Source organism: Oncorhynchus nerka, linkage group LG2, assembly GCF_034236695.1.
Source record: "Oncorhynchus nerka isolate Pitt River linkage group LG2, Oner_Uvic_2.0, whole genome shotgun sequence".
NCBI classification, from domain to species: Eukaryota; Metazoa; Chordata; class Actinopteri; order Salmoniformes; family Salmonidae; genus Oncorhynchus; species Oncorhynchus nerka.
Window position 1 is genome coordinate 60,156,628 of NC_088397.1, and position 27,609 is coordinate 60,184,236.

Below are 27,609 nucleotides of genomic sequence, written 5' to 3' on the forward strand. Positions count from 1 at the left end.
CAAAACCTATTCCCCCTCAGGAGACTGAAAAGATTTGGCATGGGTCCTCAGATCCTCAAAAGGTTCTATTTTACTGCTGCTCTTTAATTACTCTTATCCAGATTTGTTTAAAGTGCATTGTTTGGTTAGGGACTCCTAAGTAAGCATTTCACTGTAAGGTCTACCTACACCTGTTGTATTCGGCGCATGTGACTAATAAAATTAGATTTTGAAGCGGAGACATCTTCCAGAAACACAGAGATAATATGTCAGGGGATAGGCAGAAAAAGTGAGTGCCTTCAGCATACCAGTGATAAGAGAGACCCTGAAATGCCAACACAGAGGGGGGGAGCAGAGTCCTATATATATCAATAACTTTCCTAGTTTCATCATTTGCGGTAGAGTGCCTCACACCATCACATCTGGAAAAAACAGAAACCACCAGTTCGCAATAAAGTAAACAGACAAGAGACAACAGCACGCAGTAGAAATGAAAACGTTAGCTAGCTGAAGCTAACTGTTAGCGAAAGTGTTTTTAACCTGTTGAAAATAAACTTCCATTGCTCCTTCATGTTCTTCATCCAGTTGTTTCATCTTCAGCTGAACATTTCAAATGTGCTTTGTTGAAATATTTTCCGATCATGTCTAGTTAGAATACAGCTTATGTCAAATTGACGTCAAAAGTAGAACATTTTGGCATTTTAGCTAACCCTTACTCTTTTCCTAACCTCAACCTAATTCTCATAACTTGCTGCGTAAGTTCTCCTAGCCTGCTACGAAAAGTCAATTCTGACATAAGCTGTACTCTATTCAAAACTATATTTTCCTTCTGCTTCAAATAGTCCTGCAAATATGACCAAATATGACCAAATATGACCTAAAATGATATGATCTCATTTTAACCAATCTAATCTTTGTTTTAGCTTTGACGTAGTGTCCGTTATCGGTATGGAGGGATTTCAGTGTCCCCCCACAAAAAAAGTCAGTGCCAAAATAAATTGTATTTGAATTCATTCAATTCAGTTTGAAATCATGAAATACAAGTTCAATTTATGAAATGAATGATTCAATTTGAGCATTACACATTTAAATTCAATATCTGAATATAAATTCAAAATGATGGGATTCAAATACAATTTTTGTTGGCACTGAAATCAATCGATACATTGGGATCAGCTGAGTTGAAGGAGACTTGACAACACTTCATCAGAGGTTTTAGATTCAATTTGAATAAAGCCCTACATTTATACCCAGTCGCATCATTGAGAAAATATGGTGAAAATATTCAGTCATACAAGCTAAAGAAAATCAGTGAAGTCTACAAAGAATATAAATAACACATGCACACTCACAGCTCCATTTCATTTGTTTATGTTTGGTACACCATCACTAGGTGCTTGTGTGTGTAGGAGCCAAGGTAGGCCTAATAGCTTGTCTATCTGGGATTTCACCTCTTGCCACTGCATTTCTCACTTCAGGGTCACAGATACAACCATGGGTGATGGAGATTCATCATTTTAAGCCTTGTATAAATCACCACAGTAATTCTCATCACCACATGATCATAGGCTATACTTACATAGCCTAGCGGATGGGAAGGAAAGAGAGATGGAATGAGAATGGGAAATGGCTGATATGATGTAACATATCACTGTGACCCAGATTTGACAAGTCAAGCACCCACCCCACCCCCTGCTGAATAATGCTCAATAAATGCACTACTGCAGCTGTTGTGTCTGCTGATCCATGCAACGCCTCAAACCAGATCCCTAGATCTCGCTGCAAGGTGGCTCCCTTGACAGAATACATGGCTCGGTGCAGAGCATAAGATAAATAGTATGTTTTCCATAAACTCATCTGTTACAGATAATTATTCCACAAACACACGGTCACCACCGATAAATCCATGATTATCGAAAACTTCAACAAGCATTTCTCAACGGCTGGCCATGCCTTCCTCCTGGCTACTCCAACCTCGGCCAACAGCCCCCCAGCTACTCGCCCAAGCCTCTCCAGGTTCTCCTTTACCCAAATCTAGATAGCAGATGTTCTGAAAGAGCTGCAAAACCTGGACCCGTACAAATCAGCTGGGCTTGACAATCTGGACCCTCTATTTCTGAAACTATCCACCGCCATTATCGCAACCCCTATTACCAGCTTGTTCAACCTCTCTTTCGTATCGTCTGAGATCCCCAAGGATTGGAAAGCTGCCGCAGTCATCCCCCTCTTCAAAGGGGGAGACACCCTGGACCCAAACTGTTACAGACCTATATCCATCCTGCCCTGCCTATCTAAGGTCTTCGAAAGCCAAGTCAACAAACAGGTCACTGACCATCTCGAATCCCACCGTACCTTCTCCGCTGTGCAATCTGGTTTCCAAGCCGGTCACGGGTGCACCTCAGCCACGCTCAAGGTACTAAACGATATCATAACCACCATCGATAAAAGACAGTACTTTGCAGCCGTCTTCATCGACCTTGCCAAGCCTTTCGACTCTGTCAATCACCATATTCTTATCGGCAGACTCAGTAGCCTCGGTTTTTCTAATGACTGCTTTGCCTGGTTCACCAACTACTTTGCAGACAGAGTTCAGTGTGTCAAATAGGAGGGCATGCTGTCCGGTCCTCTGGCAGTCTCTATGGGGGTGCCACAGGGTTCAATTCTCGGGCCGACTCTTTTCTCTGTGTATATCAATGATGTTGCTCTTGCTGCGGACGATTCCCTGATCCACCTCTACGCAGACGACACCATTCTGTATACTTCCGGCCCGTCCTTGGACACTGTGCTATCTAACCTCCAAACGAGCTTCAATACCATACAACACTCCTTCCGTGGCCTCCAACTGCTCTTAAACGCTAGTAAAACCAAATGCTTTTCAACCGTTCGCTGCCTGCACCCGCACGCCCGACTAACATCACCACCCTGGATGGTTCCGACCTAGAATATGTGGACATCTATAAGTACCTAGGTGTCTGGCTAGACTGTAAACTCTCCTTCCAGACTCATATCAAACATCTCCAATCTAAAATCAATTCTAGAGTCGGCTTTCTATTCACTCACGCCGTCAAACTTACCCTAGTTAAACTGACTATCCTACCGATCCTCGACTTCGGCGATGTCATCTACAAAATAGCTTCCAAAACTCTACTCAGCAAACTGGATGCAGTTTATCACAGTGCCATCCGCTTTGTTACTAAAGCACCTTATACCATCCACCACTGCGACCTGTATGCTCTAGTCGGCTGGCCCTCGCTACATATTCGTCGCCAGACCCACTGGCTCCAGGTCATCTACAAGTCCATGCTAGGTAAAGCTCCGCCTTATCTCAGTTCACTGGTCACGATGGCAACACCTACCCGTAGCACGCGCTCCAGCAGGTGTATCTCAATGATCATCCCTAAAGCCAACTCCTCATTTGGCCGCCTTTCGTTCCAGTTCTCTGCTGCCTGTGACTGGAACGAATTGCAAAAATCGCTGAAGTTGGAGACTTTTATCTCCCTCACCAACTTCAAACATCTGCTATCTGAGCAGCTAACTGATCGCTGCAGCTGTACATAGTCTATCGGTAAATAGCCCACCCAATTTTACCTACCTCATCCCCATACTGTTTATATTTATTTACTTTTCTGCTCTTTTGCACACCAATATCTCTACCTCTACATGACCATCTGATCATTTATCACTTCAGTGTTAATATGCAAAATTGTAATTATTCGCCTACCTCCTCATGTCTTTTGCACACAATGTATATAGACTCTCTTTTTTTCTACTGTGTTATTGACTTGTTAATTGTTTACTCCATGTGTAACTCTGTTTTGTCTGTTCACACTGCTATGATTTATCTTGGCCAGGTCGCAGTTGCAAATGAGAACTTGTTCTCAACTAGCCTACCTGGTTAAATAAAGGTGAAATTTAAAAATAAATAAAAATAAACACAGCAGGCAACAGCCACTGTATCCATGTCTGTTTAAAGCATTCATTAATTAGTCTACATTGAATCATATTTTAGTGAGAATAACACCCTTTACTTGCAAGTGTATACCACAGACACCTCATTCAAGTGAGACTGCTGCCCTCTCCAACCTGTCAATATCTTTTGTCATTGCAGCGCATTATGTGCTTTGTGGAGCAAAAGAGGTACAATATTTATATTCAATAGAAAACAACAGAATACATTTTTTAATCATAATTTCTGTCACACCATAATAACTTTTAATGGATTTATCATGATTTCTGTGTGCTTGTTATAGCACTTATTATGAGGTGCGCCCTCTCATGTTTGCAGGGTTCCATCTACTGGGGAAAAAGAGACCATGTCCATAAAGCACATTTATTTTGCATTGTTAATCCAGATGATTAAATCATGTATTTATATTATCAAAGTCAATATTTTATTTCAAGTCAATTATGTAGCAGAAAATAAGCTCGGGAAACGCAACAATTCATTTTTTTTGTAGGCATATTTTGGACCGCTATATTCAACAGACAGAAACATGTGGGGTCCTTTTCCTCCATAGGTCTACACAACGTGAGGACCATGCCGAAGTCAAAGAGAGACAAGAAAGGTATGTTTGTATGTCATTCGTCCAGTAGATTAAGCGTATATATAGTCTAGTGTATTGCTTCATGTAATAGTTCACGAATATAGCATTTCCAGGGTATGTCTTGCATCAAGAGGTGAAAAGAGGAGCCAGCTAGCTACGAAGCTAACGTTAGCTAACTAGCTAATTATGTTTATTAAGATGGCTAATGCTGAACATACTTTGTTGTCCTGTATGCATCCAACCTGATTGTTTTGTCTTTTTCACCGTTTCAGTTTCACTAACAAAAACAGCCAAGAAGGGTCTGGAAACTAAACAGAACTTAATAGAAGAGGTAACTACGTATACTGATACCCATCAATCCTTCCTAGCTAAGTTGTTTTCTGTCTGACATCGGTACCCAGCTAATAAACGCTTGACTAATGGTCTGTATGTCCATGTCTTTATAGTTGCGGAAATGTGTGGACATTTACAAGCATCTGTTCATCTTCTCTGTGGCAAACATGAGGAACAACAAACTGAAAGACATCAGGACAGCCTGGAAACACAGTCGGTAAGAACACACACAACACAGGTCTAAGCAGCCTGGTTCTCATTACTCAGACAAATCTAATTGTCAGACACCCATGATGTGTTATGCGTATAGGTAGGTGCAGCTGGTTTGACAATGAGGTGATGTTTTTCTTCTTCAGATTCTTTTTTGGCAAAAACAAGGTCATGATGATCGCTATAGGTAAAGGACCAACAAGCGAGTACAAAGACAATTTGCACAAGGTATGCTATATTTGTTGTGATGAAGTTATGTAGACTCATGAGTTAAGGTCTTGTACATTTGGTTTGCACAAAGACAATTTTCAAGGAGTTGAATTAATGTTGGTCTCTGCTTATTTTGTAGGTCAGCCGGTTTCTGAGGGGAGAAGTGGGTGTGTTATTCACAAATAAAACCAAGGAAGAGGTACAAGAGTATGTAAACCTATGTCTTGCATTTCCATTAAAGATGTACCATCATTAAATGTAGTATTTTTTTTTGGTTCATCTGGTGCTTCGGCTGATTCCTTGCCCTCAATGGTAGTTTCATATAAGTTGTTTTTCTCTTGATAAATGTTTTTCAGGCATTTCAGCCAGTTCAAAGAGATGGATTTTGCACGAGCGGGAAACAAGGCAGGGATGGCCGTAACACTTGATGAAGGACCCCTGGAACAGTTCCCTCACTCCATGGAGCCACAGCTGAGACAGTTGGGACTCCCCACAGCACTCAAGAAAGGTGAGACCTGTCTCTGATGTTCAGAGAAACCTTTCATAAGTCTGCAATGAAAGGATGGCTGTAACCTCTCTAGTGACCCACTTTGTTTAATTTAAATGAACTTTTTCTGCTTCAGACTTCATTCAAACTCATCGATAACTAGTCAAGTTTATGTAGGATTACTTCCAAAGGGGAAAGATTAAATGTTGCAATTGTTGGCTTATACCCCATTGTTGTAGGAGTGGTGACACTACTGAAAGACCATGACGTGTGCAAAGAGGGAGACACACTAACCCCTGAACAGGCCCGTATTCTGGTGAGTTCTAAACCTTTCCTCCAGTCTACACCTGATTGGCCTATGAGACATTCTGCAAGTCCACAGTTGCTAGATGGTTCCATTATTTTTCCCATATAGAAACTCTTTGGGATTGAGATGGCAGAATTCAGAGTGCAGATCAAGTGCATGTGGAACTCTGAAACGAGCGACTTTGAGAAGCTGGCTGAGGAAGAAGAGGAAGAGGCCATGCAGGATAATGACACAGAGGAGGAAGAAGGGGGTGGGAAATGAATCTGGATAGACTAATGGACTTCTCAGACCGTAGGATTTTAATACTGTGTGACCTGTATGTGTTAATGTCTCAACCTTCAAGTGTTTCCTTTTGCCTATGAAATGCTAGATTTCTGGTATGTTACCCATTGAATCTTGTGAACATACATTTTGTGCTTTATACATCTTTTGTCGTCCACTCAAATACAACAGTACAAACTAAAACAGTTTGCTTGGTTGTGTCTTATAAAACATCCCACAAAAAAAAATGTTTAGTTGGAATTGTTTATGCACAGTATAGCTTTAAAATTGCCAGCTATGTAAAATTGTTAGCCACATTTTGATCCTTACAAATGCACCAGCCATGGCAGATCAGTGAAGTTAAAATACTCCCATTGTTCTCCAGTTGATTAGACACAGCCTCCAGAAAATGTTTTTCCCTAATTCATTGAATTTACATGAATTGCTCACCATTAGAATATACAAGATCAAAGTAATCTGTGCCTTTCGTAGTTTGTTTTAATGAATACTTGCATCAATCTGATAACGAAAAATCTCACTGTACAATTAGCCAATTGTTATATGGTTTGTGGATAATGTCGATATAGTCAATCAGATGACCATGGGTTTTTGAAACATCTAGCAGAGGTAATTGGGGCTACCAGGTCCCAGACCTGTTGGAAGGCCTCCACCACCCGCTATTCTAGAGGGCCCTCCGAGGCAAACGGGTTCTGCTGCAGCTGCTCGATGCAGGACATTCCAATGATGACACTGTATCCCAAATCCCTCTGGAACAGTGGCGACAAAACCCAGGTGCAAGAGGACCCAACCATTTGCACTACATGAAACAGATTTACTGCTTAGACTTGCTTTCAATGGGACTGACAGATCTATAGCTTACATTTCTATGTGAATTTGGTTGGTTTGCCCAAAAAGGTACATATTGTAGCTTTAAAATCAAAGTGACTAGCTGATAGTGGGTTGTCCCTGTTCTTGTTGCATGTGGCTTGTTACATTGAGATTGGAGTGGTGGTACATCCAGTGTAAAGCAGCACATGTCAGGGTCTGCTTGTCTGAGCCATACACTGTCTCCAGGGTCTTCTGAACAAGCTCAATATCCTGGGAGTGACATTCCTTCCAGTACCTGACATAGAACACATGAATCATCCAAAGGTAATGTTTTATTGTATCTAGAGTAAAGGTAATCTCGACAAATAATGTTTTCATTGTGAATAACAATGTTTGTCCTATTATTACTGTTTAATTTATTGTAATAGTTTAAAAACAAAACATTGTTCTGTAATTTGAATGAGGGCAATGTGGTGAGTGACAGATGCAGGCTTTCTGTGTGTGTTACCTGATAAACAGTGGGAAGTATCCAGTTGTTTGCAGATAGTAGCGACTTCTGATGCTATATAGTTTGGTAAGCCAAGCTCCTTGTATTTCCCCTGAAAACCAACATAGAAATAAAGACCATGCCCAAAGAGCATTATCAAATGTTATTTGTCAAATGCGCAGAATACAACAGTTGTATATCTTAGAGTGAAGTGCTTACTTACAAGCCCCTAACCAACAATGTCGTTAAGAAAAATGCACACAAAAAAAATAGAAATAAAGTAACAAATAATTAGAGCAGCTGTAAAATAACAATAGCGAGGCTATATACAGGGGGTACCGGTACAGAGTCAATGTGGAGACTATATACAGGGGGTACCGGTACAGAGTCAATGTGGAGACTATATACAGGGGGTACCGGTACAGAGTCAATGTGGAGACTATATACAGGGGGTTCCGGTACAGAGTCAATGTGCTGGGGCACCCGTTAGTCGAGGTAATATACATGTGTGTAGAGTTATTAAAGTGACTTAAGAGTAGCAGCAGTGTAAAAGAAGAGGAGGGGGGTGGCGGAAATGCAACTAGTCTGGGTAGCCATTTGATTAGATGTTCAGTAGTCATATCCCTGCATTAGCAAAATATTGCAATATTTTAATGGTTGGTATGGTCACCACAATTGTTTTCTTGCTCAAATATCAGAAGCAGGTATTAGAACCGGCTCAAGGAACAGAACGGAAAACAACTTTTATCAAGGAACAGATTCAGAGCCGGGAACAAAAGGGATCTATACTGTTCAGGAGTAGAGCTGTTATTTTAAAAGCATGGGAATGGGTTAATAATGTTCTATTACATTATGGCTGTTTTTTTCCAGTCTCACAAAAAAAAACACAACAAAGTGCCTATGCAAAGCCCCCCCTTCTGTCACTCAGAAATGTATTCCAGTGTCAACCTGCCAGCTGAAAATCTTTGCCAGTGTGTGTGCACATGTGTAGGATGCCTGCCCCTCCACTCTGAAGCATAGGCTACTGTATCACAGTATCACAGACGTTACAAGCGCGATTCAGAAATTAGGGAGAGATTTTTAATTATAGAAGAATGGATTACCTTTTCTATGCTAGTTTAGGATACTATAGTTATCACGTTTCACATTGGATTTGTACATTTTAAAATATTCTTGTGCAGCACGTCACACACAAGCTTGCTAGCTAGCTCTGGTCCAACATTAAGTTCAAAGTTCCTTCATAGAAGCCGCTCCTCCGTATGTATAATTATGTGGGCCTAATTCAGGTAATGTATGTCATAAGAAGATGCCCAGTGCTTCAAGTCAAGCCTCCTCCCCCACCCTTTCTCTCTCTATCCATCCATTCGCACACCTGCAAAAGTTCAGTCACATTTCCTACATTTGTCTGTCCAATGCAGATAACCTACTATAGCTCGCCCACTCCATAGCAAGCTGCTCTATGCACACTGATTGTTGAAGAAATGTCATGTTGAGCTAAATGTGAAAAATGTATTTCAGAGGTTTCGAAAGGAACCGAAAGCAACCATATAAACCGTTCATTTTTTGGGGTGGGGGGGGGGGGGGGTTGAACTGGTTCAGAACTTTATTTCGCTGGTCGGAATAATGGTTCTGTTCAGAACAAAACGATTGGAAAATAATCGAGACGTAGCCTGTGTTGCAACTTTGGAGGTTTTGTGTTGCACTGGCATTTTAGTTAATATGGCTGACCAGATTTTCCTGTAGGTGGTGTTAGGAGGGTAACCCCCAGTGAGGCCAGTACATCAGTACATCGTGGAGCTCATGGCAAGCCTGCAGTGAGGCCTGGATGGGGTTCTGATGGTCTGGAGCATGGAGGTAGAAGAGTTCCACAGACTAAGTAAGCAGTCTCTTCAGCCAGGTCCAGCTGGGAACTCACACTGTCTGGTTTCAGGGTCTTTTCGTCTCAGGGATTGGTCTTAGTGGCAATGCTCACTGGAGATACAGGCAATAAAACAAATGGCTGATAAGGTCCAATAACTTCAGAGAGCATGTGTAAGAAGTTATAGTGGTAGGCCCTAATGTAGCAGAGGTTTGAAACATTGTAGCTAGTTTGTGCTTTGTAAACTAGGATTCTATTTCTGGACACATTTTAGGCACTGCATTTTGGTTAACTTTTCTTACACTCATACACGTTTGTTTAACTTGTCTCTTCTTCTCTTATGTTATTAGGCCTACATGCCTATTTTCCAATGCAATCTGGGGATCCCTGCACAACTGAAATGAAACGCCCCATACTCTAGTAGTGAACATATTGCAGAAACATAGCAGTGAAATATGGAATATAGTTTTTTTTTCCATGCGCTGTGCTCTCCTTATGCCAAATAATCAACACTTTTTATAATATGAATTCAATGGATTGTGGTCAGTAAACCCATGGAATATGGTGTTGAAATTATTTATTAGCAAGTACAAATCACAAGTGCATAACTAAACTCAGCAAAAAAATAAATGTCCCTTTTTCCAGACCCTGTCTATATATTAAGATATTTTGTAAAAATCCAAGTAACTTCACAGATCTTCATTGTAAAGGGTTTAATAAACACCGTTTCCCATGCTTGTTCAATGAACCATTAACAATTAATGAACATGCACCTGTGGAACGGTCATTAAGACACTAACAGCTTACAGACGTAGGCAATTAAGGTCACAGTTATGAAAACTTAGGACACTAAAGAGGCCTTTCTACTGATTCTGAAAAACAAAAAGAAAGATGCCCAGGGTCCCTGCTCATCTGCGTGAATGTGCCTTAGGCATGCTGCAAGGAGGCATGAGGACTGCAGATGTCGCCAGGGCAATAAATTGCAATGTCCATACTGTGAGAGGCCTAGGACAGTGCTACAGAGAGACAAGACGGACAGCTGATCGTCCTCGCAGTAGCAGACCATGTGTATCAACACCTGCTCAGGATCGGTACATCCGAACATCACACTGGCGGGACAGGTACAGAATGGCAAAAACAGATCTTTTTTGCTGAGTTTATATTTACCATTAACAAAAAAAATTGGAAAAAGTGTATTTGTATCATTATTTTGTTACATTGTTTCTATAAACCATGTCCAATATTTGATAGGCAATAAAAACAAGGCTCATGTTGGTCACATCAATGCTAACTAATGTGAGCTAGTCATGCTGGGTGCACTGTGCAGTTCCAAAACAATTCAATGTTTTGCATAAAATAATGTTCCAGTTACATGCAGTATAGCAGGATTGGGATTTTAGGCTGACATTTTTTGAATTATGTTGGAACTGTGTAAACTCACTAGCAGTAGGCTTGTATTATATAACTAACTGTACCTACCAGCATACAATCCTTTCTCCAACTAAATGTTAATCTTTGCGAGTTATATTACACGGTACTAGGATATTAGTCCATCCATAAAGATTAGAAATGAAACCAAATGAAACTGTAGGTGAGAACCTGTCTGACCTCACTCGTTCCCAAGCAGGTTAGTATGTATATCGTGATGCAGTCTTGGGTCATTTGGCTCCTAAGCCAGGTATGTAGACATCTTAATGCACTGAAAGATCTCTCACAGCTGCTATAACAGGGATGGTCAGCGTGTCCTGCATGATTGCCTTCAATGATGGAAACCAATTAGGGTCTAACAGTTTATACACACAGGACATGTCAGAAGAGGTAATGTTTAGCAATAACTACTTCCTCTGGCTTGAGAGGAATATGACATCTGTCTTGTGCGTGCCTCCCCTCTATGTTCTCCTGTGTTCTCTGTCTGTCTTGTTTGCTCCTCTCTCTCCCTCCCCTCTCTTCCTTGCTGTCTGAAGTCCTGCCTCCCTGGATCTCCTATCTTATTACAGAGATGTCATAGTATCATGTGCCGTAATAATATGAAGTATTCTGAACAGACAAACGGACACAGAAGCAATATGCGCACGAACACACATGCAATATGAACAATAGGCCAATAATGTTTACCTGAATTGAGCGAAAAGGTCAAATCTGGGATCATTACTGTTCCTTAATGATATTAGTTCACTCAATCTTAAGTCTGATTTAACATTCAACTGTCTTACCCTTCCCTAACACAATACCTGTGTTCTCTCTCTCTCTGTGTTGCTTTAGCAACAAAATCAACATGTGTGCAACCATGGGGCAAAACAGATGAGGTAGGCTTCGAGATAGTTGACAACATGTAAGCTATATTTAATCTCCAATGCTTATTGCAAACAAATACATTTGCACAATGACCACTTGTTGTCTCAAATACATTGTTACAGTTGTTGGTTAGCTAGTTAGCGAATTTTAGCCATATTTGCATTGACATGAAATGTCCAAACAACTCAAGACATGGTATCAATAACATGATGAAACATCCGGAAATGAGCTCTTATGTTTCCTCACATGAGTTTGTCACTCTTGCTAGCAATCTGGCCATCCAGAATCACAACAGGCTATCTTCTGCCCCATGGTTAGACAGTAATAGTTTATTTTGAGATACTTGTCGGGTGGTGAATGGAGTTCCAGCAGTTGGATTCAGTGTCTTGATAGCTAATCAATTCATGTCAAATCTCTGTACCAGGTAGCTAATGCTAGCAGCACTAGGTAGCTAGACTAGTAGTCCCGGCCTAACGTTAGTTAGTTAACGTTAAACTAGCTATCTGTCAGTGCAGCTTTTGAGTCAACATGTTGAAATGTAAGTTAGCTAACAAAGTTGACCTCCGTCCTTGTCATCTTTGCACTCTCTCTCTCTCAGAGAACGAACAGTCGCCCGTGCTTGCCAAAATATCATTTATTTGGACGAATTAAAAATGACTTTGGAAAACTAAAAAGGCAGGGCAGGCCAGGGCTGATGATTGGAATATTCAATGTAAAGCACTGTAGCCTAGTTTGTTCTACAACATCCCAGCAGGGCAAAAGACTAGGGCTGAGACCAAATCAATCAAAGCCTGGATCTGGTGACGTCAATGTTCTACTCACACCTACTGTAATGGTCTGGGCCTAAACCACATAAAAACAACACTAGACACTATGGAACTCAAAGCTTTTACAATCTTATCCTGGAATATACAAGGTCTGAGGTCATCTGCCTTTGTCCTAAAGAGGAAGAACCCAGACTTTATCCCATGTGTAACTCTGTGTTGTTTTTTTCACACTGTTTTGTTTTATCTTGGCCAGGTCGCAGTTGTAAATGAGAACTTGTTCTCAACTGGCCTACCTGGTTAAATAAAGGTGAAAGAAAATAAATAAAAATAAATTGGAAATACAGACATTGTCATCCTACATGAAACATGGTATCAAGGAGACGAACCTACTGGTTGATCTCTAGGTTACAAGGAGCTGGTAGTCCCATCCATCAAACTACCAGGTGTGAGACTCAGGGGGTATGCTAATTTGGTATAGAGCAGACCTGACCCACTCTATTAGTAAAAACAGGAACATTTTACATCTGGCTAGAAATGAATAAGGAAATGATCTCAACAGAGAGAAATGTCCTCATGTGTGCTACCTATATCCCCCCAATAGAATCCCCATACTTTAACTAGGACAGCTCCTCCATCTTAGAGGGGGAGATCAACCATTTCCAGGCCCAGGGACATGTACTAGTCTGTGGTGACCTAAATGACAGAACTGGACAAGAACCTGACACCCTCAGCACACAGGGGGACAAACACCTATCTGGAGGTGACAGCATTCCCTCCCCCATATGTCCCCTAAAGAAAACTATGACAACAAAAACAGGTCACAACTCCTGCAGCTCAGTCGAACGCTGGGTATGTACATAGTAAGTGGTAGGCTTCGAGGGGACTCCTATGGTAGGTACACCTATAGCTCATCTCTTAGCAGTAGTACTGTAGACTACTTTATCACTGACCTCAACCCAGAGTCTGTTAGAGCGTTCACAGTCAGCCCACTGACACCCCTATCAGACCACAGCAAAAAAAAAATGAGGCATCAAAGCCAAAGGAACTGGATAATATTAAGAAATGCTATAGATGGAAGGAAAGTAGTGTGGCTAATCTACCAAAAAATAATAATTAGGCAACAACAAATTCAATCTCTTCTAGACAATTTCCTGGACAAAATGTTTCACTGTAATAGTGAAGGTGTATACTTGGCAGTAGAAAACCTAAACAATATATTTGACCTCCCAGCTTCCCTATCAAATCTAAAAATATCAAGCGGACAACCGAAGAAAATTAACAACAATGGTTTGATGAAGAACGCAAACACCTAAGAAAGAAATTGAGAAACATATCCAACCAAAAACATAGAGACCCATAAAACCTGAGCCTACACCTTCACCATGGTGAATCACTGATAAAATACAGAAATACACTACGGAAAAAGAAGGAACAGCAAGTCAGAAATCAGCTCAATGTAATTGATGAATCCATAGAATCGAACCACTTCTGGGAAAATTGGAAAACTCTAAACAAACAACAACACAAAGAGTTATCTATCCAAAACTGAGATATATGGGTCAACCACTTCTCCATTCTTGTTGGCCCTATAACAAAGAACAAACAGAAAAAACATATACATGATCAAATACAAATCTTAGAATCAACTATTAAAGACTACCAGAACCCGCTGGATTCTCCAATTACATTGAGTGAACAAAATACAAACCCTCCAACCCAAAAAGGCCTGTGGGGTTGATGGTATCCTTAATGAAATGATGAAATCGACACACTACAAATTCCAATTGGCTATACTTAAAGTCTTTAACATCATCCTCAGCTTTGTCATATTCCCCAATATTTGGAACCAAGGACTGATCACCCCAATCCACAAAAGTAGACACAAAACCCCAATAACAACCGTGGGATATGCGTCAGCAGCAAGCTTGGGAAAATCCTCTGCATTACCATTAACAGCAGACTCGTACATTTCCTCAGCAAAAACAATGTACTGAGCAAATGTCAAATGGGCTTTTTACCAAATTACCGTGCGACAGACCACGTATTTACCCTGCACACCTTAATTGACAGACAAACCAACCAAAACAAAGGCAAAGTCTTCTCGTGCTTTGTTGATTTAAAAAAAGCTTTTGATTCAATTTGGCATGAGGGCCTGCTAAAGAAATGTATGAACAGTGGTGCTGGGGGAAAAACATACAACATTATAGAATCCATACACACAAACAAGTGTGAGGTTAAAATTGGCAAAAAAATACACACATTTCTTTCCACAGGACCAATTGATGAGACAGGGATGCAGCTTAAGCCCCACCCTCTTCTACATATATATCAACAAATTGGCAAGGGCACTAGAACAGTCTGCAGCACCCTGCCTCACCCTGGTAGAATCTGAAGTCAAATGTCTACTGTTTGCTGATGATATGGCGCTTCTCTCCCCAACCAAGGAGGGCCTACAGCAGCTCCTAGATCTTCTGCACAGATTCTGTTCTGACAGTCAATCTCAGTAAGACAAAAATAATGGTGTTCCAAAAAAGGTCCAGTTGCCAGGACCACGAATAAAAATTCCATCTAGACACCGTTGCCCTAGAGCACACAAACTATACATACCTCGGCCTAAACATCAGCACCATAGGTACCTTCCACAAAGCTGTGAACGATCTGAGAGACAAGGCAAGAAGGGCATTTTATGCCATCAAAAGGAACATAAAATTCGGCATACCAACTAGGATCTTGCAAATAAATACTTGAATCAGTTCTAGAACCCATTGCCCTTTATGGTTGTGAGGTCTGGGGTCCGCTCACCAACCAAGAATTCACAAAATGGGACAACACCAAATTGAGACTGCACGCAGAACTCTGCAAAAATATCCTCTGTGTACAACATAAAACACCAAATAATGCATGCAGAGCAGAATTAGGCCGATACCCCCTAATTATCAAAATCCAGAAAAGAGCCGTTAAATTCTACAACCACCTAATAGGAAGCGATTCCCAAACCTTCCATGACAAAGACATCACCTACAGAGAAATTAATCTGGAGAAGAGCCCCCTAAGCAAACTGGGCCTGTGGCTCTGTTCACAAACAGACCCCACAGAGCCCCAGGACAGCAACACAATTAGACCCAACCAAATCATGAGAAAACTAAAAGATAATTACATGACACATTAGAAAGAATTTACCAAAATAACTGAGCAAACAAGAATACTATTTGGCCGTAAACGGTGAGTACACAGTGGCAGAATAACTGACCAATGTGACTGACCCAAAATTAAGGACATCTTTGACTATGTACAGACTCAGTGAGCATAGCCTTGCTATTGATAAAGGCCGCCGAAGGCAGACCTTGCTCTCAAGAGAAGACAGGCTATGTGCACACTGCCCACAAAATAAGGTGGAAACTGAGCTGCACTTCCTAACCTCCTGCCAAGTGTATGACCGTATTAGAGACACATATTTCCCTCAGATTACACAGACCCACAATGAATTCAAAAACAAATCCAATTTTGATAAACTCCCATATCTATTGGGTGAAGTGCCACAGTGTGCAATCACAGCAGCAAGATGTGACCTGTTGCCACAAGAAAAGGGCAACCAGTGAAGAACAAACACCACTGTAAATACAACCAATATTTGTTTATTTATTTTCCCTTTTGTACTTTAGCTATTTGTACATCATTACAACACTGTATATATATACATAATATGACATCTGAAATGTATTTTTTGTTGGAACTTTTGTAAGTGTAATGTTTACTGTTCTTTTTTTATTGTTTATTTCACTTTTGTTTATTATCTATTTCACTTGCTTTGGCAATGTAAACACATGTTTCCCATGACAATAAAGACCCTTCAATTGAAATTGAATTGTAGACTGCAGAGTTCAATTGCTTCTGTCCGACAATGATTTACAGGTTAGGAGGCCGGTCAACAATTTGAACGTCTTCTCTTGTGTAGTTCTAATTTCAACCAGATGGTGTCAGCAAACTACAACAGATTCCTCTGAATCTTCATTCAGAAACTTCATCAATGCCTTGCATTGATCTTAATACCAATAGCCTGATTAACAGTAACACAGGCTACATGCTATGTGTATTCTGTGCAGATTAAAGACAAGCACCAATTTCAACCAATGTGTTACTGTTTAACATGTGCACCTGTGTAGCTCAGTTGGTAGAGCATGGCGCTTGCAACGCTAGGGTTGTGGGTTCCATTTCCACGGGGGACCAGTATGAAAATGTATGCATTCTCTACTGTAAATCTCTCTGCATAAGAGTGTCTGCTAAATGATGTAAATGTAGCATTTATAAACGAATAATCAATGTATAAACATTACCTTTATAACTAAGTGTTACAGGTTCTCCTTTATTAGGGAAACACCTCTGGCTCATCAACCTGTCATCTGAATGGACTACACAGTTTAATAAATTAATTACAGTCTTCTAATATTTATGTCAATGTGGAGACTTCAGCATGCTGGCGGAGTCATAGCTTATGTTGGCCTATGTGGAATACTCTGTTCCCTTGGGTCACTTTCTTGCTAACAGAAGCAGGTTACTATTAGGAGAGCATTTTCACAGCCAGTCCAAGTTAGACATGCCGTCCCTAGGAGGGGTGCGTCACTTGAGTGGGTTGAGTCACTGATGTGATCTTCTTGTCTGGGTAGGCGTCCCCCCTTGGTTTGTGCCGTGGCGGAGATCTTTGTGGGCTATACTCGGCCTTGTGTCAGGATGGTAAGTTGGTGGTTGAAGATATCCCTATAGTGGTGTGGGGGCTGTGCTTTGGCAAAGTGGGTGGGGTTATATCCTATATCCTGTCCGGGGGTATCATCGGATGGGGCCACAGTGTCTCCTGACCCCTCCTGTCTCAGCCTCCAGTATTTATGCTGCAGTGTCGGGGGGCTAGGGTCAGTTTGTTATATCCTGTCTTATCCGGTGTCCTGTGTGAATTTAAGTATGCTCTCTCTAATTCTCTCTTTCTCTCTTTCTTTCTCTCTCTCGGAGGACCTGAGCCCTACGAACATGCCTCAGGACTACCTGGCATGATGACTCCTTGCTGTCCCCAGTCCACCTGGCCGTGCTGCTGCTCCAGTTTCAACTGTTCTGACTGTGATTATTATTATTTGACCATGCTGGTCATTTATGAACATTTGAACATCTTGGCCATGTTCTGTTATAATCTCCACCCGGCACAGCCAGAAGAGGACTGGCCACCCCTCATAGCCTGGTTCCTCTCTAGGTTTCTTCCTAGGTTTTGGCCTTTCTAGGGAGTTTTTCCTAGCCAGCGTGCTTCTCCACCTGCATTGCTTGCTGTTTGGGGTTTTAGGCTGGGTTTCTGTACAGCACTTTGAGATATCAGCTGATGTACGAAGGGCTATATAAATAAATACATTTGATTTGTTTTTGGTTTGACACATTGAAGGTAGTCAGCTGTACCTCCAGTCATGGTAAAGTGAATCAGATTAATGGCAAATGCAACTGTATCAAGACGAGGGATAATCCCACACATTTCTGCTATCCCCATGTTGTCATTTCAAAATAAAACCACGTTCCTAATTACCACTAATATTGTGGTGGGCAGACTTTATTTAACCATGTATGTAGGAAATGGAATGATTTATTCCATTACAGAGTATATGATGCCAAGTGTCGTATAACACTTTTCGGTCAATCATATATCTTTTTTTTGTGGAAAAGGGCTCAAAGAGCTTGTTTTGCCATTTTTATGAAGTTGACATGGTGGAAAAGAAACGTGCAGAACAGTGGGTATAGGCACATGTGCATTGCTTCATTTGCATATATTTTTTAACAATATTTCATCAAATGTGTAATACAAATATTATCATATTTGTGTCTACATTCAACTAGTAATGGTCATTTTGGTATATATGAAGGGAGAAAAAATACTCTATCCGGTGTGGTGCCTGGCCTTAGCCTATGCAGTACACTATTCAGGCTAACCCTTTCTTTCCCAGGGACCCTCTCCCAGGTAAACCAGCAACCCAGGGACCCCCATCATATATTTGCAAAAAATAATAATTTCACATCTTGTTTTCAGGGGAAGGATATTGGTAGGGAGAAGTAATCAACATTTTTAAATGGGTTTTGGTAGATATAGTTTTTCATTATTTTGACGTCCCACACATTATAATTGAAAGAGGAAGTGTAAACTCAAACGTAGCTTATTAGCTAGAAAGGTAACGCAAAACACATTTTTGCTAAGAGCAGCTGTTTATGTCACGACTTCCGCCAAAGTCGGTCCCTCTCCTTGTCCGGGCGATGCTCCTTGCCCCAAGAGTATGACAGGAGGGCTGCGAACTACCAGGGATTCTTGTTGCAATTAGACCTCTATCTGGCCACCATCCACCCGGCTCCATCGGACCGTGAGAGGGTGTCCGCCCTGGAGTTTAGGACCCTGGCTGCCGGCGCAGGATGGAAAACAGGGCCCTGATCGACCATTACCACTGCAGTTTGCGCGAGGATGTCCGTCGGCAGCTGGCCTGCAGAGACACCACCCTCACGTTTGACCAGCTGGTGGACCTGTCCATCAGACCGGAGGGGTTTCACGCTCTTGCACCATCTGTGGCCGCAGAGGTCACACTGCCGGTCAGTGCCGGGTTGGTTCATCTGGGAATCGGGGCAATAGGCAGGGCTCTCTGGCGTCACCCCAGGTGAGCTGGCACCATTCTCACCCAGAGCCCTCTGTTGCTCATATGTTTGTGTCTGTTACGTTCCCTGATTTTCCCTCGCATTCCCAGCATAAGGCGCTTATCGATTCAGGCGCAGCTGGGAATTTTCTTGATAGTGCTTTAGCCTATAGTTTATGGATCCCCATCGTTCCCGTGGATGTGCCCTTCCCTGTTGACGCCTTAGATAGTTGACCATTAGGGTCAGGGTTGATTAGGGAGGTCACCGTGCCACTGGGCATGGTGACGCAGGGGGGTCATACGGAGAGAATTAGTCTCTTCCTTATTGACTCTCCTGCGTTTCCCGTGGTGCTGGGCCTACCCTGGTTATCTTGTCATAACCCCACTGGTTCTTGGCAACAGAGGGCTCTCACGGGGTGGTTGCGAGAGTGCTCAGGTAGGTGTTTCGGGGTTCCCGTTGGTGACTACGGTGGAATGTCCAGACCAGGTCTCCACCGTGTGCATACCCCCTGAATATGCCGATTTGGCTCTCACTCAATTACCAACTCATCGACGGGGCGATTGTGCGATAGATCTCCTGGTAGATGCTGCACTTCCCAAGAGTCACGTGTATCCCCTCTCACAGGCGGAGACGGAGGCTATGGAAACATATGTCTCTGAATCCCTGCGTCAGGGGAACATTCGGTCCTCCACCTCACCCGCCTCCTCGAGTTTATTTTTGTGAAGAAGAAGGAGGGAGGTATACGCCCGTGTATTGACTATCGGGGTCTGAATCAGATCACGAGTGGAAGACGGCTTTCAGTACCACCTCTGGGCACTATGAGTACCTCATCATGCCGTACAGGTTGATGAATGCGCCATCAGTCTTCCAAGCCTTTGTAGACAACATTTTCAGGGACCTGTACGGGCAGGGTGTAGTGGAGTATATTGATGACATTCTGATATACTCTGCTACACACGCTGAGCATGTGTCCCTGGTGCGCAGAGTGCTTGGTCGCCTGTTGAAGCATGACCTGTATGTCAAGGCTGAGAAATTCCTGTTCTTCCAACAGTCCATCTCCTTCCTAGGGTATTGCATTTCCACTTCAGGGGTGGAGATGGAGAGTGACCGCATTGCACGGTAAAGGGGGTGCAGCGGTTTTTAGGGTTTGCCAATTACTACCAGAGGTTTATCCGGGGTTTTGGTCAGGTAGCGGCTCCCATTACCTCACTGCTGAAGGGGGGCCCGGTGCGCTTGCAGTGGTCAGCTGAGGTGGACAGGGCTTTTAGTCACCTGAGGGCTCTGTTTACCTTGGCTCCCGTGTTGGCCCGGTACTCTCTCAGCGCTCGGGTACGCCACAGAAGCGGAGCGAAACTATGATGTGGGGGACCGGGAGCTGTTGGCTGTCGTCAAGGCCTTGAATGCATGGAGACATTGGCTTGAGGGGGCTAAACACCCTTTTCTCATCTGGACTGACCACCACAATCTGGAGTGCATCCAGGAGGCAAGGAGACTGAACCCTCGCCAGGCTAGGTGGGCCATGTTTTTCACCCATTTTGTGTTTACCCTTTCCTACAGACCAGGCTCTCAGAATGTTAAGTCAGACACATTGTCCTGGCTGTATGACACAGAGGAGCGGCCCATGGATCCCACTCCCATACTCCCAGCCTATTGCCTGGTGGTGCCGGTAGCGTGGGAGCTGGCTCCCCTCCAGTGTCCAGCTGGACGTTTGTACGTTCTGTCTGCTGTCCGCGACTGGCTGATCTATTGGGCCCACACGTCACCCCCCTCTGGTCATCCTGGGATCGGTCGGACGGTGCGCTGTCTGAGTGGGAAGTACTGGTGGCCTCCCTTGGCAAAGGACATGAGGGTTTATGTTTCCTCCTGCTCGGTGTGCACTCAGTGTAAGGCTCCTAGGCACCTGCTCAGAGGTAAGTTACAACCCTTACCCGTTCCACAACGGCCGTGGTCGCACCTGTCGGTAGATTTCCTGACTGATCTTCCTCCTTCACAGGGTAACATCCCGATCCTGGTCGTTGTGGTTCGTTTTCTTCTAAGTCCTGTCGTTTTCTACCTTTGCCCAGACTCCCTACGGCCCTACAGACTGCGGAGGCTCTGTTTACACACGTCTTCTGGCACTACGGGGTGCCTGAGGATATAGTGTCTGATCGGGGTCCACAGTTCACATCGAGGGTCTGGAGGGCCACTAATCCACCACTAATCTCTCTCCCTTCCAGTGTTTACTGGGGTAACAGCCGGTTCTGGCTCCTTAGCATCAGAGTCAGACCGAGGCTCCTGCGGTGGACGACTGGTTCAAGCACGCAGAGGAAACATGGGATGCTGCCCATGTCCACCTTCAGCACGCCGTGCCAAAAAGTTGGCGCAGACCGTCACCGCAGTGAGGCACCGGGGGAATGGGTCTGGCTCTCGACCCGAAACCTGCCCCTCCGCCTGCCCTGTCAGAAGCTGGGTCCACAGTTTGTGGGGCCATTTAAAGTCCTGAGGAGACTGAATGAGGTTTGTTATAGGTTACAGCTTCCCCCCGATAACCGCATTAACCCCTCGTTCCATGTGTCTCTCCTCAGGCCGGTGGGGGCTGGCCTGCTCCAGGAGTCTGGGGTGTGGGAGGTTCCTCCCCCCTCTGGACATTGAGGGGGCCCTGGCGTACTGTGTTCGTTTTGTACTGGATTTGAGACGTTGGGCAAGGGGCCTTCAGTACCTCGTGGACTGGGAGGGGTATGGTCTGGAGGAGAGATGCTGGGTTCCGGTGGAGGACGTGTTGGATCCTTCTATGTTGCGAGATTTCCACCGTCTCCATCCGGATCGCCCTGCGCCTCGCCCTCCGTGTCGTCCCCGAGGTCGGTGTCGACAAGCTGATGGAGCCGCGCGTCAGGGGGGCGGGGGTACTGTCACGACTTCCTCTCCTTCTTCGGCATTGTTCGGCGGTCGACGTCACCAACCTCCTAGCCTTCACTGATCCATTTTTCATTTTCCATTGGTTTTGTCTTGTCTTGCTTCACACCTGGTTCCAATCCCATCAATTACATGTTGTGTATTTAACCCTCTGTTTCCCCTCATGTCCTTGTCGGAGATTGTTTGATTGTATGTATGTGCGAGTTATGTTTTGGTGTGCGACGGGTTTTGTACCCACTTTTATTATTTTGTACATTTTGGTTTTCTGAGTTTTGTGAGCACTTAATAAACGACTCTGTTTATTTTTTTTCACCTTTATTTAACCAGGTAAGCAAGTTGAGAACAAGTTCTCATTTACAATTGCGACCTGGCCAAGATAAAGCAAAGCAGTTCGACAGATACAACAACACAGAGTTACACATGGAGTAAAACAAACATACAGTCAATAATACAGTATAAACAAGTCTATATACAATGTGAGCAAATGAGGTGAGAAGGGAGGTAAAGGCAAAAAAGGCCATGGTGGCAAAGTAAATACAATATAGCAAGTAAAACACTGGAATGGTAGTTTTGCAATGGAAGAATGTGCAAAGTAGAAATAAAAATAAGAGATACTGGGGTGCAAAGGAGCAAAATAAATAAATTAATTAAATACAGTTGGGAAAGAGGTAGTTGTTTGGGCTAAATTATGGGTGGGCTATATACAGGTGCAGTAATCTGTGAGCTGCTCTGACAGTTGGTGCTTAAAGCTAGTGAGGGAGATAAGTGTTTCCAGTTTCAGAGATTTTTGTAGTTCGTTCCAGTCATTGGCAAAGAAAGAATTGGTTTTGGGGGTGACTAAAGAGATATACCTGCTGGAGGGTGTGCTACAGGTGGGAGATGCTATGGTGACCAGCGAGCAGAGATAAGGGGGGACTTTACCTAGCAGGGTCTTGTAGATGACATGGAGCCAGTGGGTTTGGCCATGAGTATGAAGCGAGGGCCAGCCAACAAGAGCGTACAGGTCGCAATGGTGGGTAGTATATGGGGCTTTGGTGACAAAACGGATTGCACTGTGATAGACTGCATCCAATTTGTTGAGTAGGGTATTGGAGGCTATTTTGTAAATGACATTGCCAAAGTCGAGGATTGGTAGGATGGTCAGTTTTACAAGGGTATGTTTGGCAGCATGAGTGAAGGATGCTTTGTTTGCGAAATAGGAAGCCAATTCTAGATTTAACTTTGGATTGGAGATGTTTGAAATGGGTCTGGAAGGAGAGTTTACAGTCTAACCAGACACCTAAGTATTTGTAGTTGTCCACGTATTCTAAGTCAGAGCCGTCCAGAGTAGTGATGTTGGACAGGCGGGTAGGTGCAGGTAGCGATCGGTTGAAGAGCATGCATTTAGTTTTACTTGTATTTAAGAGCAATTGGAGGCCACGGAAGGAGAGTTGTATGGCATTGAAGCTTGCCTGGAGGGTTGTTAACACGGTGTCCAAAGAAGGGCCAGAAGTATACAGAATGGTGTCGTCTGCGTAGAGGTGGATCAGAGACTCACCAGCAGCAAGAGCGACCTCATTGATGTATACAGAGAAGAGAGTCGGTCCAAGAATTGAACCCTGTGGCACCCCCATAGAGACTGCCAGAGGTCCGGACAGCAGACCCTCCGATTTGACACACTGAACTCTATCAGAGAAGTAGTTGGTGAACCAGGCGAGGCAATCATTTGAGAAACCAAGGCTGTCGAGTCTGCCGATGAGGATGTGGTGATTGACAGAGTCGAAAGCCTTGGCCAGATCAATGAAAACGGCTGCACAGTAATGTTTCTTATCGATGGTGGATAAGATATCGTTTAGGACCTTGAGCGTGGCTGAGGTGCACCCATGACCAGCTCTGAAACCAGATTGCAGAGAAGGTATGGTGAGATTCGAAATGGTCGGTAATCTGTTTGTTGACTTGGCTTTCGAAGACCTTAGAAAGGCATGGTAGGATAGATATAGGTCTGTAGCAGTTTGGGTCAAGAGTGTCCCCCCCTTTGAAGAGGGGGATGACCGCAGCTGCCTTCCAATCTTTGGGAATCTCAGGCGACACGAAAGAAAGGTTGAACAGGCTAGTAATAGGGGTGGCAACAATTTCGGCAGATCATTTTTAGAAAGAAAGGGTCCAGCTGCATATCACGGGGGCTGTTCGATGCTAATGCAGAACGCCATAGGATGTTTTTGTGTAGGTTAACTACTTGCGTCGAGCCAACCCGAATCCGGGATCTTGACTACAGCCTCAAGACCATTACCATAACGCAACGTTAACTATTCATGAAAATCGCAAATGAAATGAAATCAATATGCTAGCTCTCATGCTTAGCCTTTTGTTAACAACACTGTCATCTCAGATTTTCAAAAATATGCTTCTCTACCATAGCAAAACTAGCATTTAGCATTTAGCATTAGCATTTAGCATTAGCATTTAGCGTTAGCATCACCAGGCAACATTTTCACAAAAAACAGCAAAAACATTCAATAAATCATTTACCTTTGAAGAACTTCGGATGTTTTCAATGAGGAGACTCTCAGTTAGATAGCAAATGTTCAGTTTTCCTGAAAGATTATTTGTGCAGGAGAAATCGGTCCGTTTTCTGCGTCATGTTTGGCTACCAAAAAAAAACGAGAATTCAGTTATAAAAACGCAGAACTTTTTCCAAAATAACTCCATAATATCGACTGAAACATGGCAAACGTTGTTTAGAATCAATCCTCAAGGTGTTTTTCTACATATCTCTTCAATGATGTATCGTTCCTAGAAGTGTGCTTCTCCTTCTGTATCGCATGGTAAAATGAGTGCTACTGAGAATTGCGCACCAATTTAGACAAAGGACACCAGGCGGACACCTGGCAAATGTAGTCTCTTATGGCCAATCTTCCAATGATATGCCTACAAATACGTCACAATGCTGCAGACATCTTGGACGAACGGCAGAGAGCATAAGCTCGTTCACAGCACATTCACAGCCATATAAGGAGACGATAGTAAAACAGAGCTTCAAAAATTCAGCTCATTTCCTGTTTGAGGTTACATCTTGGTTTCGCCTGTAGCATCATTTCTGGGGCACTCACAGATAATATCTTTGCAGTTTTGAAAACGTCAGAGTGTTTTCTTTCCAAAGCTGCCAATTATATGCATAGTTGAGCATCTTTTCGTGACAAAATATTGCGCTTAAAACGGGCACGTTTTTTTATCCAATAATGACATAGCGCCCCCATAGGTTGAAGAGGTTAAGGGCAGTCAGGTCTGGGGAGAACCAAGGGCTATATCTGTTCCTGGTTCTAAATTTCTTGAATGGGGCATGTTTATTTAAGATGGTTAGGAAGGCATTTCAAAAAAATATCCAGGCATCCTCTACTGACGGGATGAGATCAATATCCTTCCAGGATACCCCGGCCAGGTCGATTAGAAAGGCCTGCTCGCTGAAGTGTTTCAGGGAGCGTTTTACAGTGATGAGTGGAGGTCGTTTGACCGCTGACCCATTACGGATGCAGGCAATAAGGCAGTGATCGCTGAGATCTTGGTTGAAGACAGCAGAGGTGTATTTAGAGGGGAAGTTGGTTAGGATGATATCTATGAGGGTGCCCGTGTTTAAGGCTTTGGGGAGGTACCTGGTAGGTTCATTGATAATTTGTGTGAGATTGAGGGCATCAAGTTTAGATTGTAGGATGGCTGGGGTGTTAAGCATGTTCCAGTTTAGGTCGCCTAGCAGCACGAGCTCTGAAGATAGATGGGGGGCAATTATACCAAATTTGTTCTCCTGCGCCTGACTTCCCTGCCACCAACACACACCTGTTACAGTTTAGCTGGTTAAACAAAGGTTAGCCATGTGTTGGCAAAATGTATGTCCAAGTCAAGAAAGCCTACCATCAGCCAGCAACAGTTCACACTGGCACCCTATTTCCGGGTGTTTTTCCAATGCATATGCCAGGTACTTCAGTGAGTGTAATTGGCTCCAATGAGTGTAATTTGATCAATATTAGGAGTTGACAAATAAAGTTGGCATCATTAGTAAGAAGATATTTTCATTTTTCCTACTGTAGGTATTTAATCCACTTTTATTTTTATATTTCTGCGGACCCCCTGCAGTACCTCGGCGGACCCCTTGGGGACCACGGACCCCGGTTGAATACCCCTGATGTAGTTATATATGGCTTCTGTTGACATTTTAAGAATGTTCCAAATGATAAAAAGGTGTCATTATACAATTTGATCAATAAATTATTCTGTTTCAGAATCTGTAACATCCTTAACCCATGATCTTGATCAAATTCCATAATTACACTTTTTTATGATTTGGAACGTTTTTAAAATGTCAACAGAAGCCTACAATACCATTGATGTAGTTATGGCTTCTGTTGACATTTTAAAAATGTTCCAAATGATAAGTGTCATTATAGAATTTGATGTCACAGTATAGAATGGCTGAAGGGGAGAAGGTTTAAAGAATGATTTTTAAGCCTTAAGACAATTTAGACATTGATTGTGTATGTGTGCCATTTAGAGGGTGAATGGGCAAGACAAACAATTTAAGTGTCTTTGAACGGGGTATGGTAGTATAGGTGCCAGGCGCACCAGTTTGAGTGTGTCAAGAACTGCAGCACTGCTGGGTTTTTAATGCTCAAAAGTGTTCTGTATGTATCAAGAATGGTCCACCACCCAAAGGACATCCAGCCAACTTGACACAACTATGGGAAGCATTGGAGTCAATATGCTTTCGACACCTTGTAGAGTCCATTCCACAATAAATTGAGGTTATTCTGGGTGCAAAAGGGGGTGCAACTCAATAGGAAGGTGTTCCTAATGTAATTTGGTAGGCTATTTAAAAAATGTTAATTATATCAGGACAATATCTTCAAATGATGTATAACTATTGTAGAAGAACAATCCATAGCCCCATGTAGGCTATGCTACCCATTATATCCATTGCAGTGGTAATTACAGTCACCTCCAAAATGACTGGCACCCTTGATAAATATTTGCAAAAAGAAATGTATAAAATAGATTATATACAAATACTGACCTATATTGTATGCAAAAATACAATTATAAGATTGTATACTAATACAATTGTTCAGGTAAAGAATGTTTAACAAGTAAATACAAAATCTCAAATTATTGGCACCCCTGAAGATTCTTATAAATAAAATCAAACAAAATAAAATATGCATTAACATTATACTTGTTTAAGTTAATCTAAGTTAAAGGGAATGTATTGTGGTCTTCTATGACTTCCTGTTTTACTGATATATTAAAATGTACAAATGTAAGATCTATTTTTCATCCATCACCATTGAGAAAGGCAAATAACTCACAAATGAAAAGAGCTAAATGGTGGTTGACATTCAAAAATCAGGCAATGGGTAAAAACGCCCCCCCCCCCCATCTACAATTGCCAATAAACAATTTGCAAGTGCTGCTGTAAAAGATCCTCTAATGAGAGCTACCAACAAACGTAGATGCCTGGAGTCTGCTAAACCATATTGGC

The 27,609-nt window shown here is 42.8% G+C and overlaps 1 protein-coding gene across 1 annotated transcript; it reads left to right on the forward strand.

The window, feature by feature from the left end:
* Positions 1-4,437: 4,437 nt before the first annotated feature.
* LOC115145804 (mRNA turnover protein 4 homolog) lies at positions 4,438-6,535 on the forward strand. The gene is made up of 8 exons (XM_029687349.2): positions 4,438-4,544; positions 4,796-4,854; positions 4,970-5,073; positions 5,213-5,294; positions 5,416-5,483; positions 5,633-5,784; positions 6,003-6,079; positions 6,179-6,535. Exons 1-8 carry the CDS (start codon positions 4,517-4,519, stop codon positions 6,329-6,331), a joined length of 723 nt encoding a protein of 240 aa, XP_029543209.1. The 5' UTR covers positions 4,438-4,516; the 3' UTR covers positions 6,332-6,535.
* Positions 6,536-27,609: the final 21,074 nt, after the last annotated feature.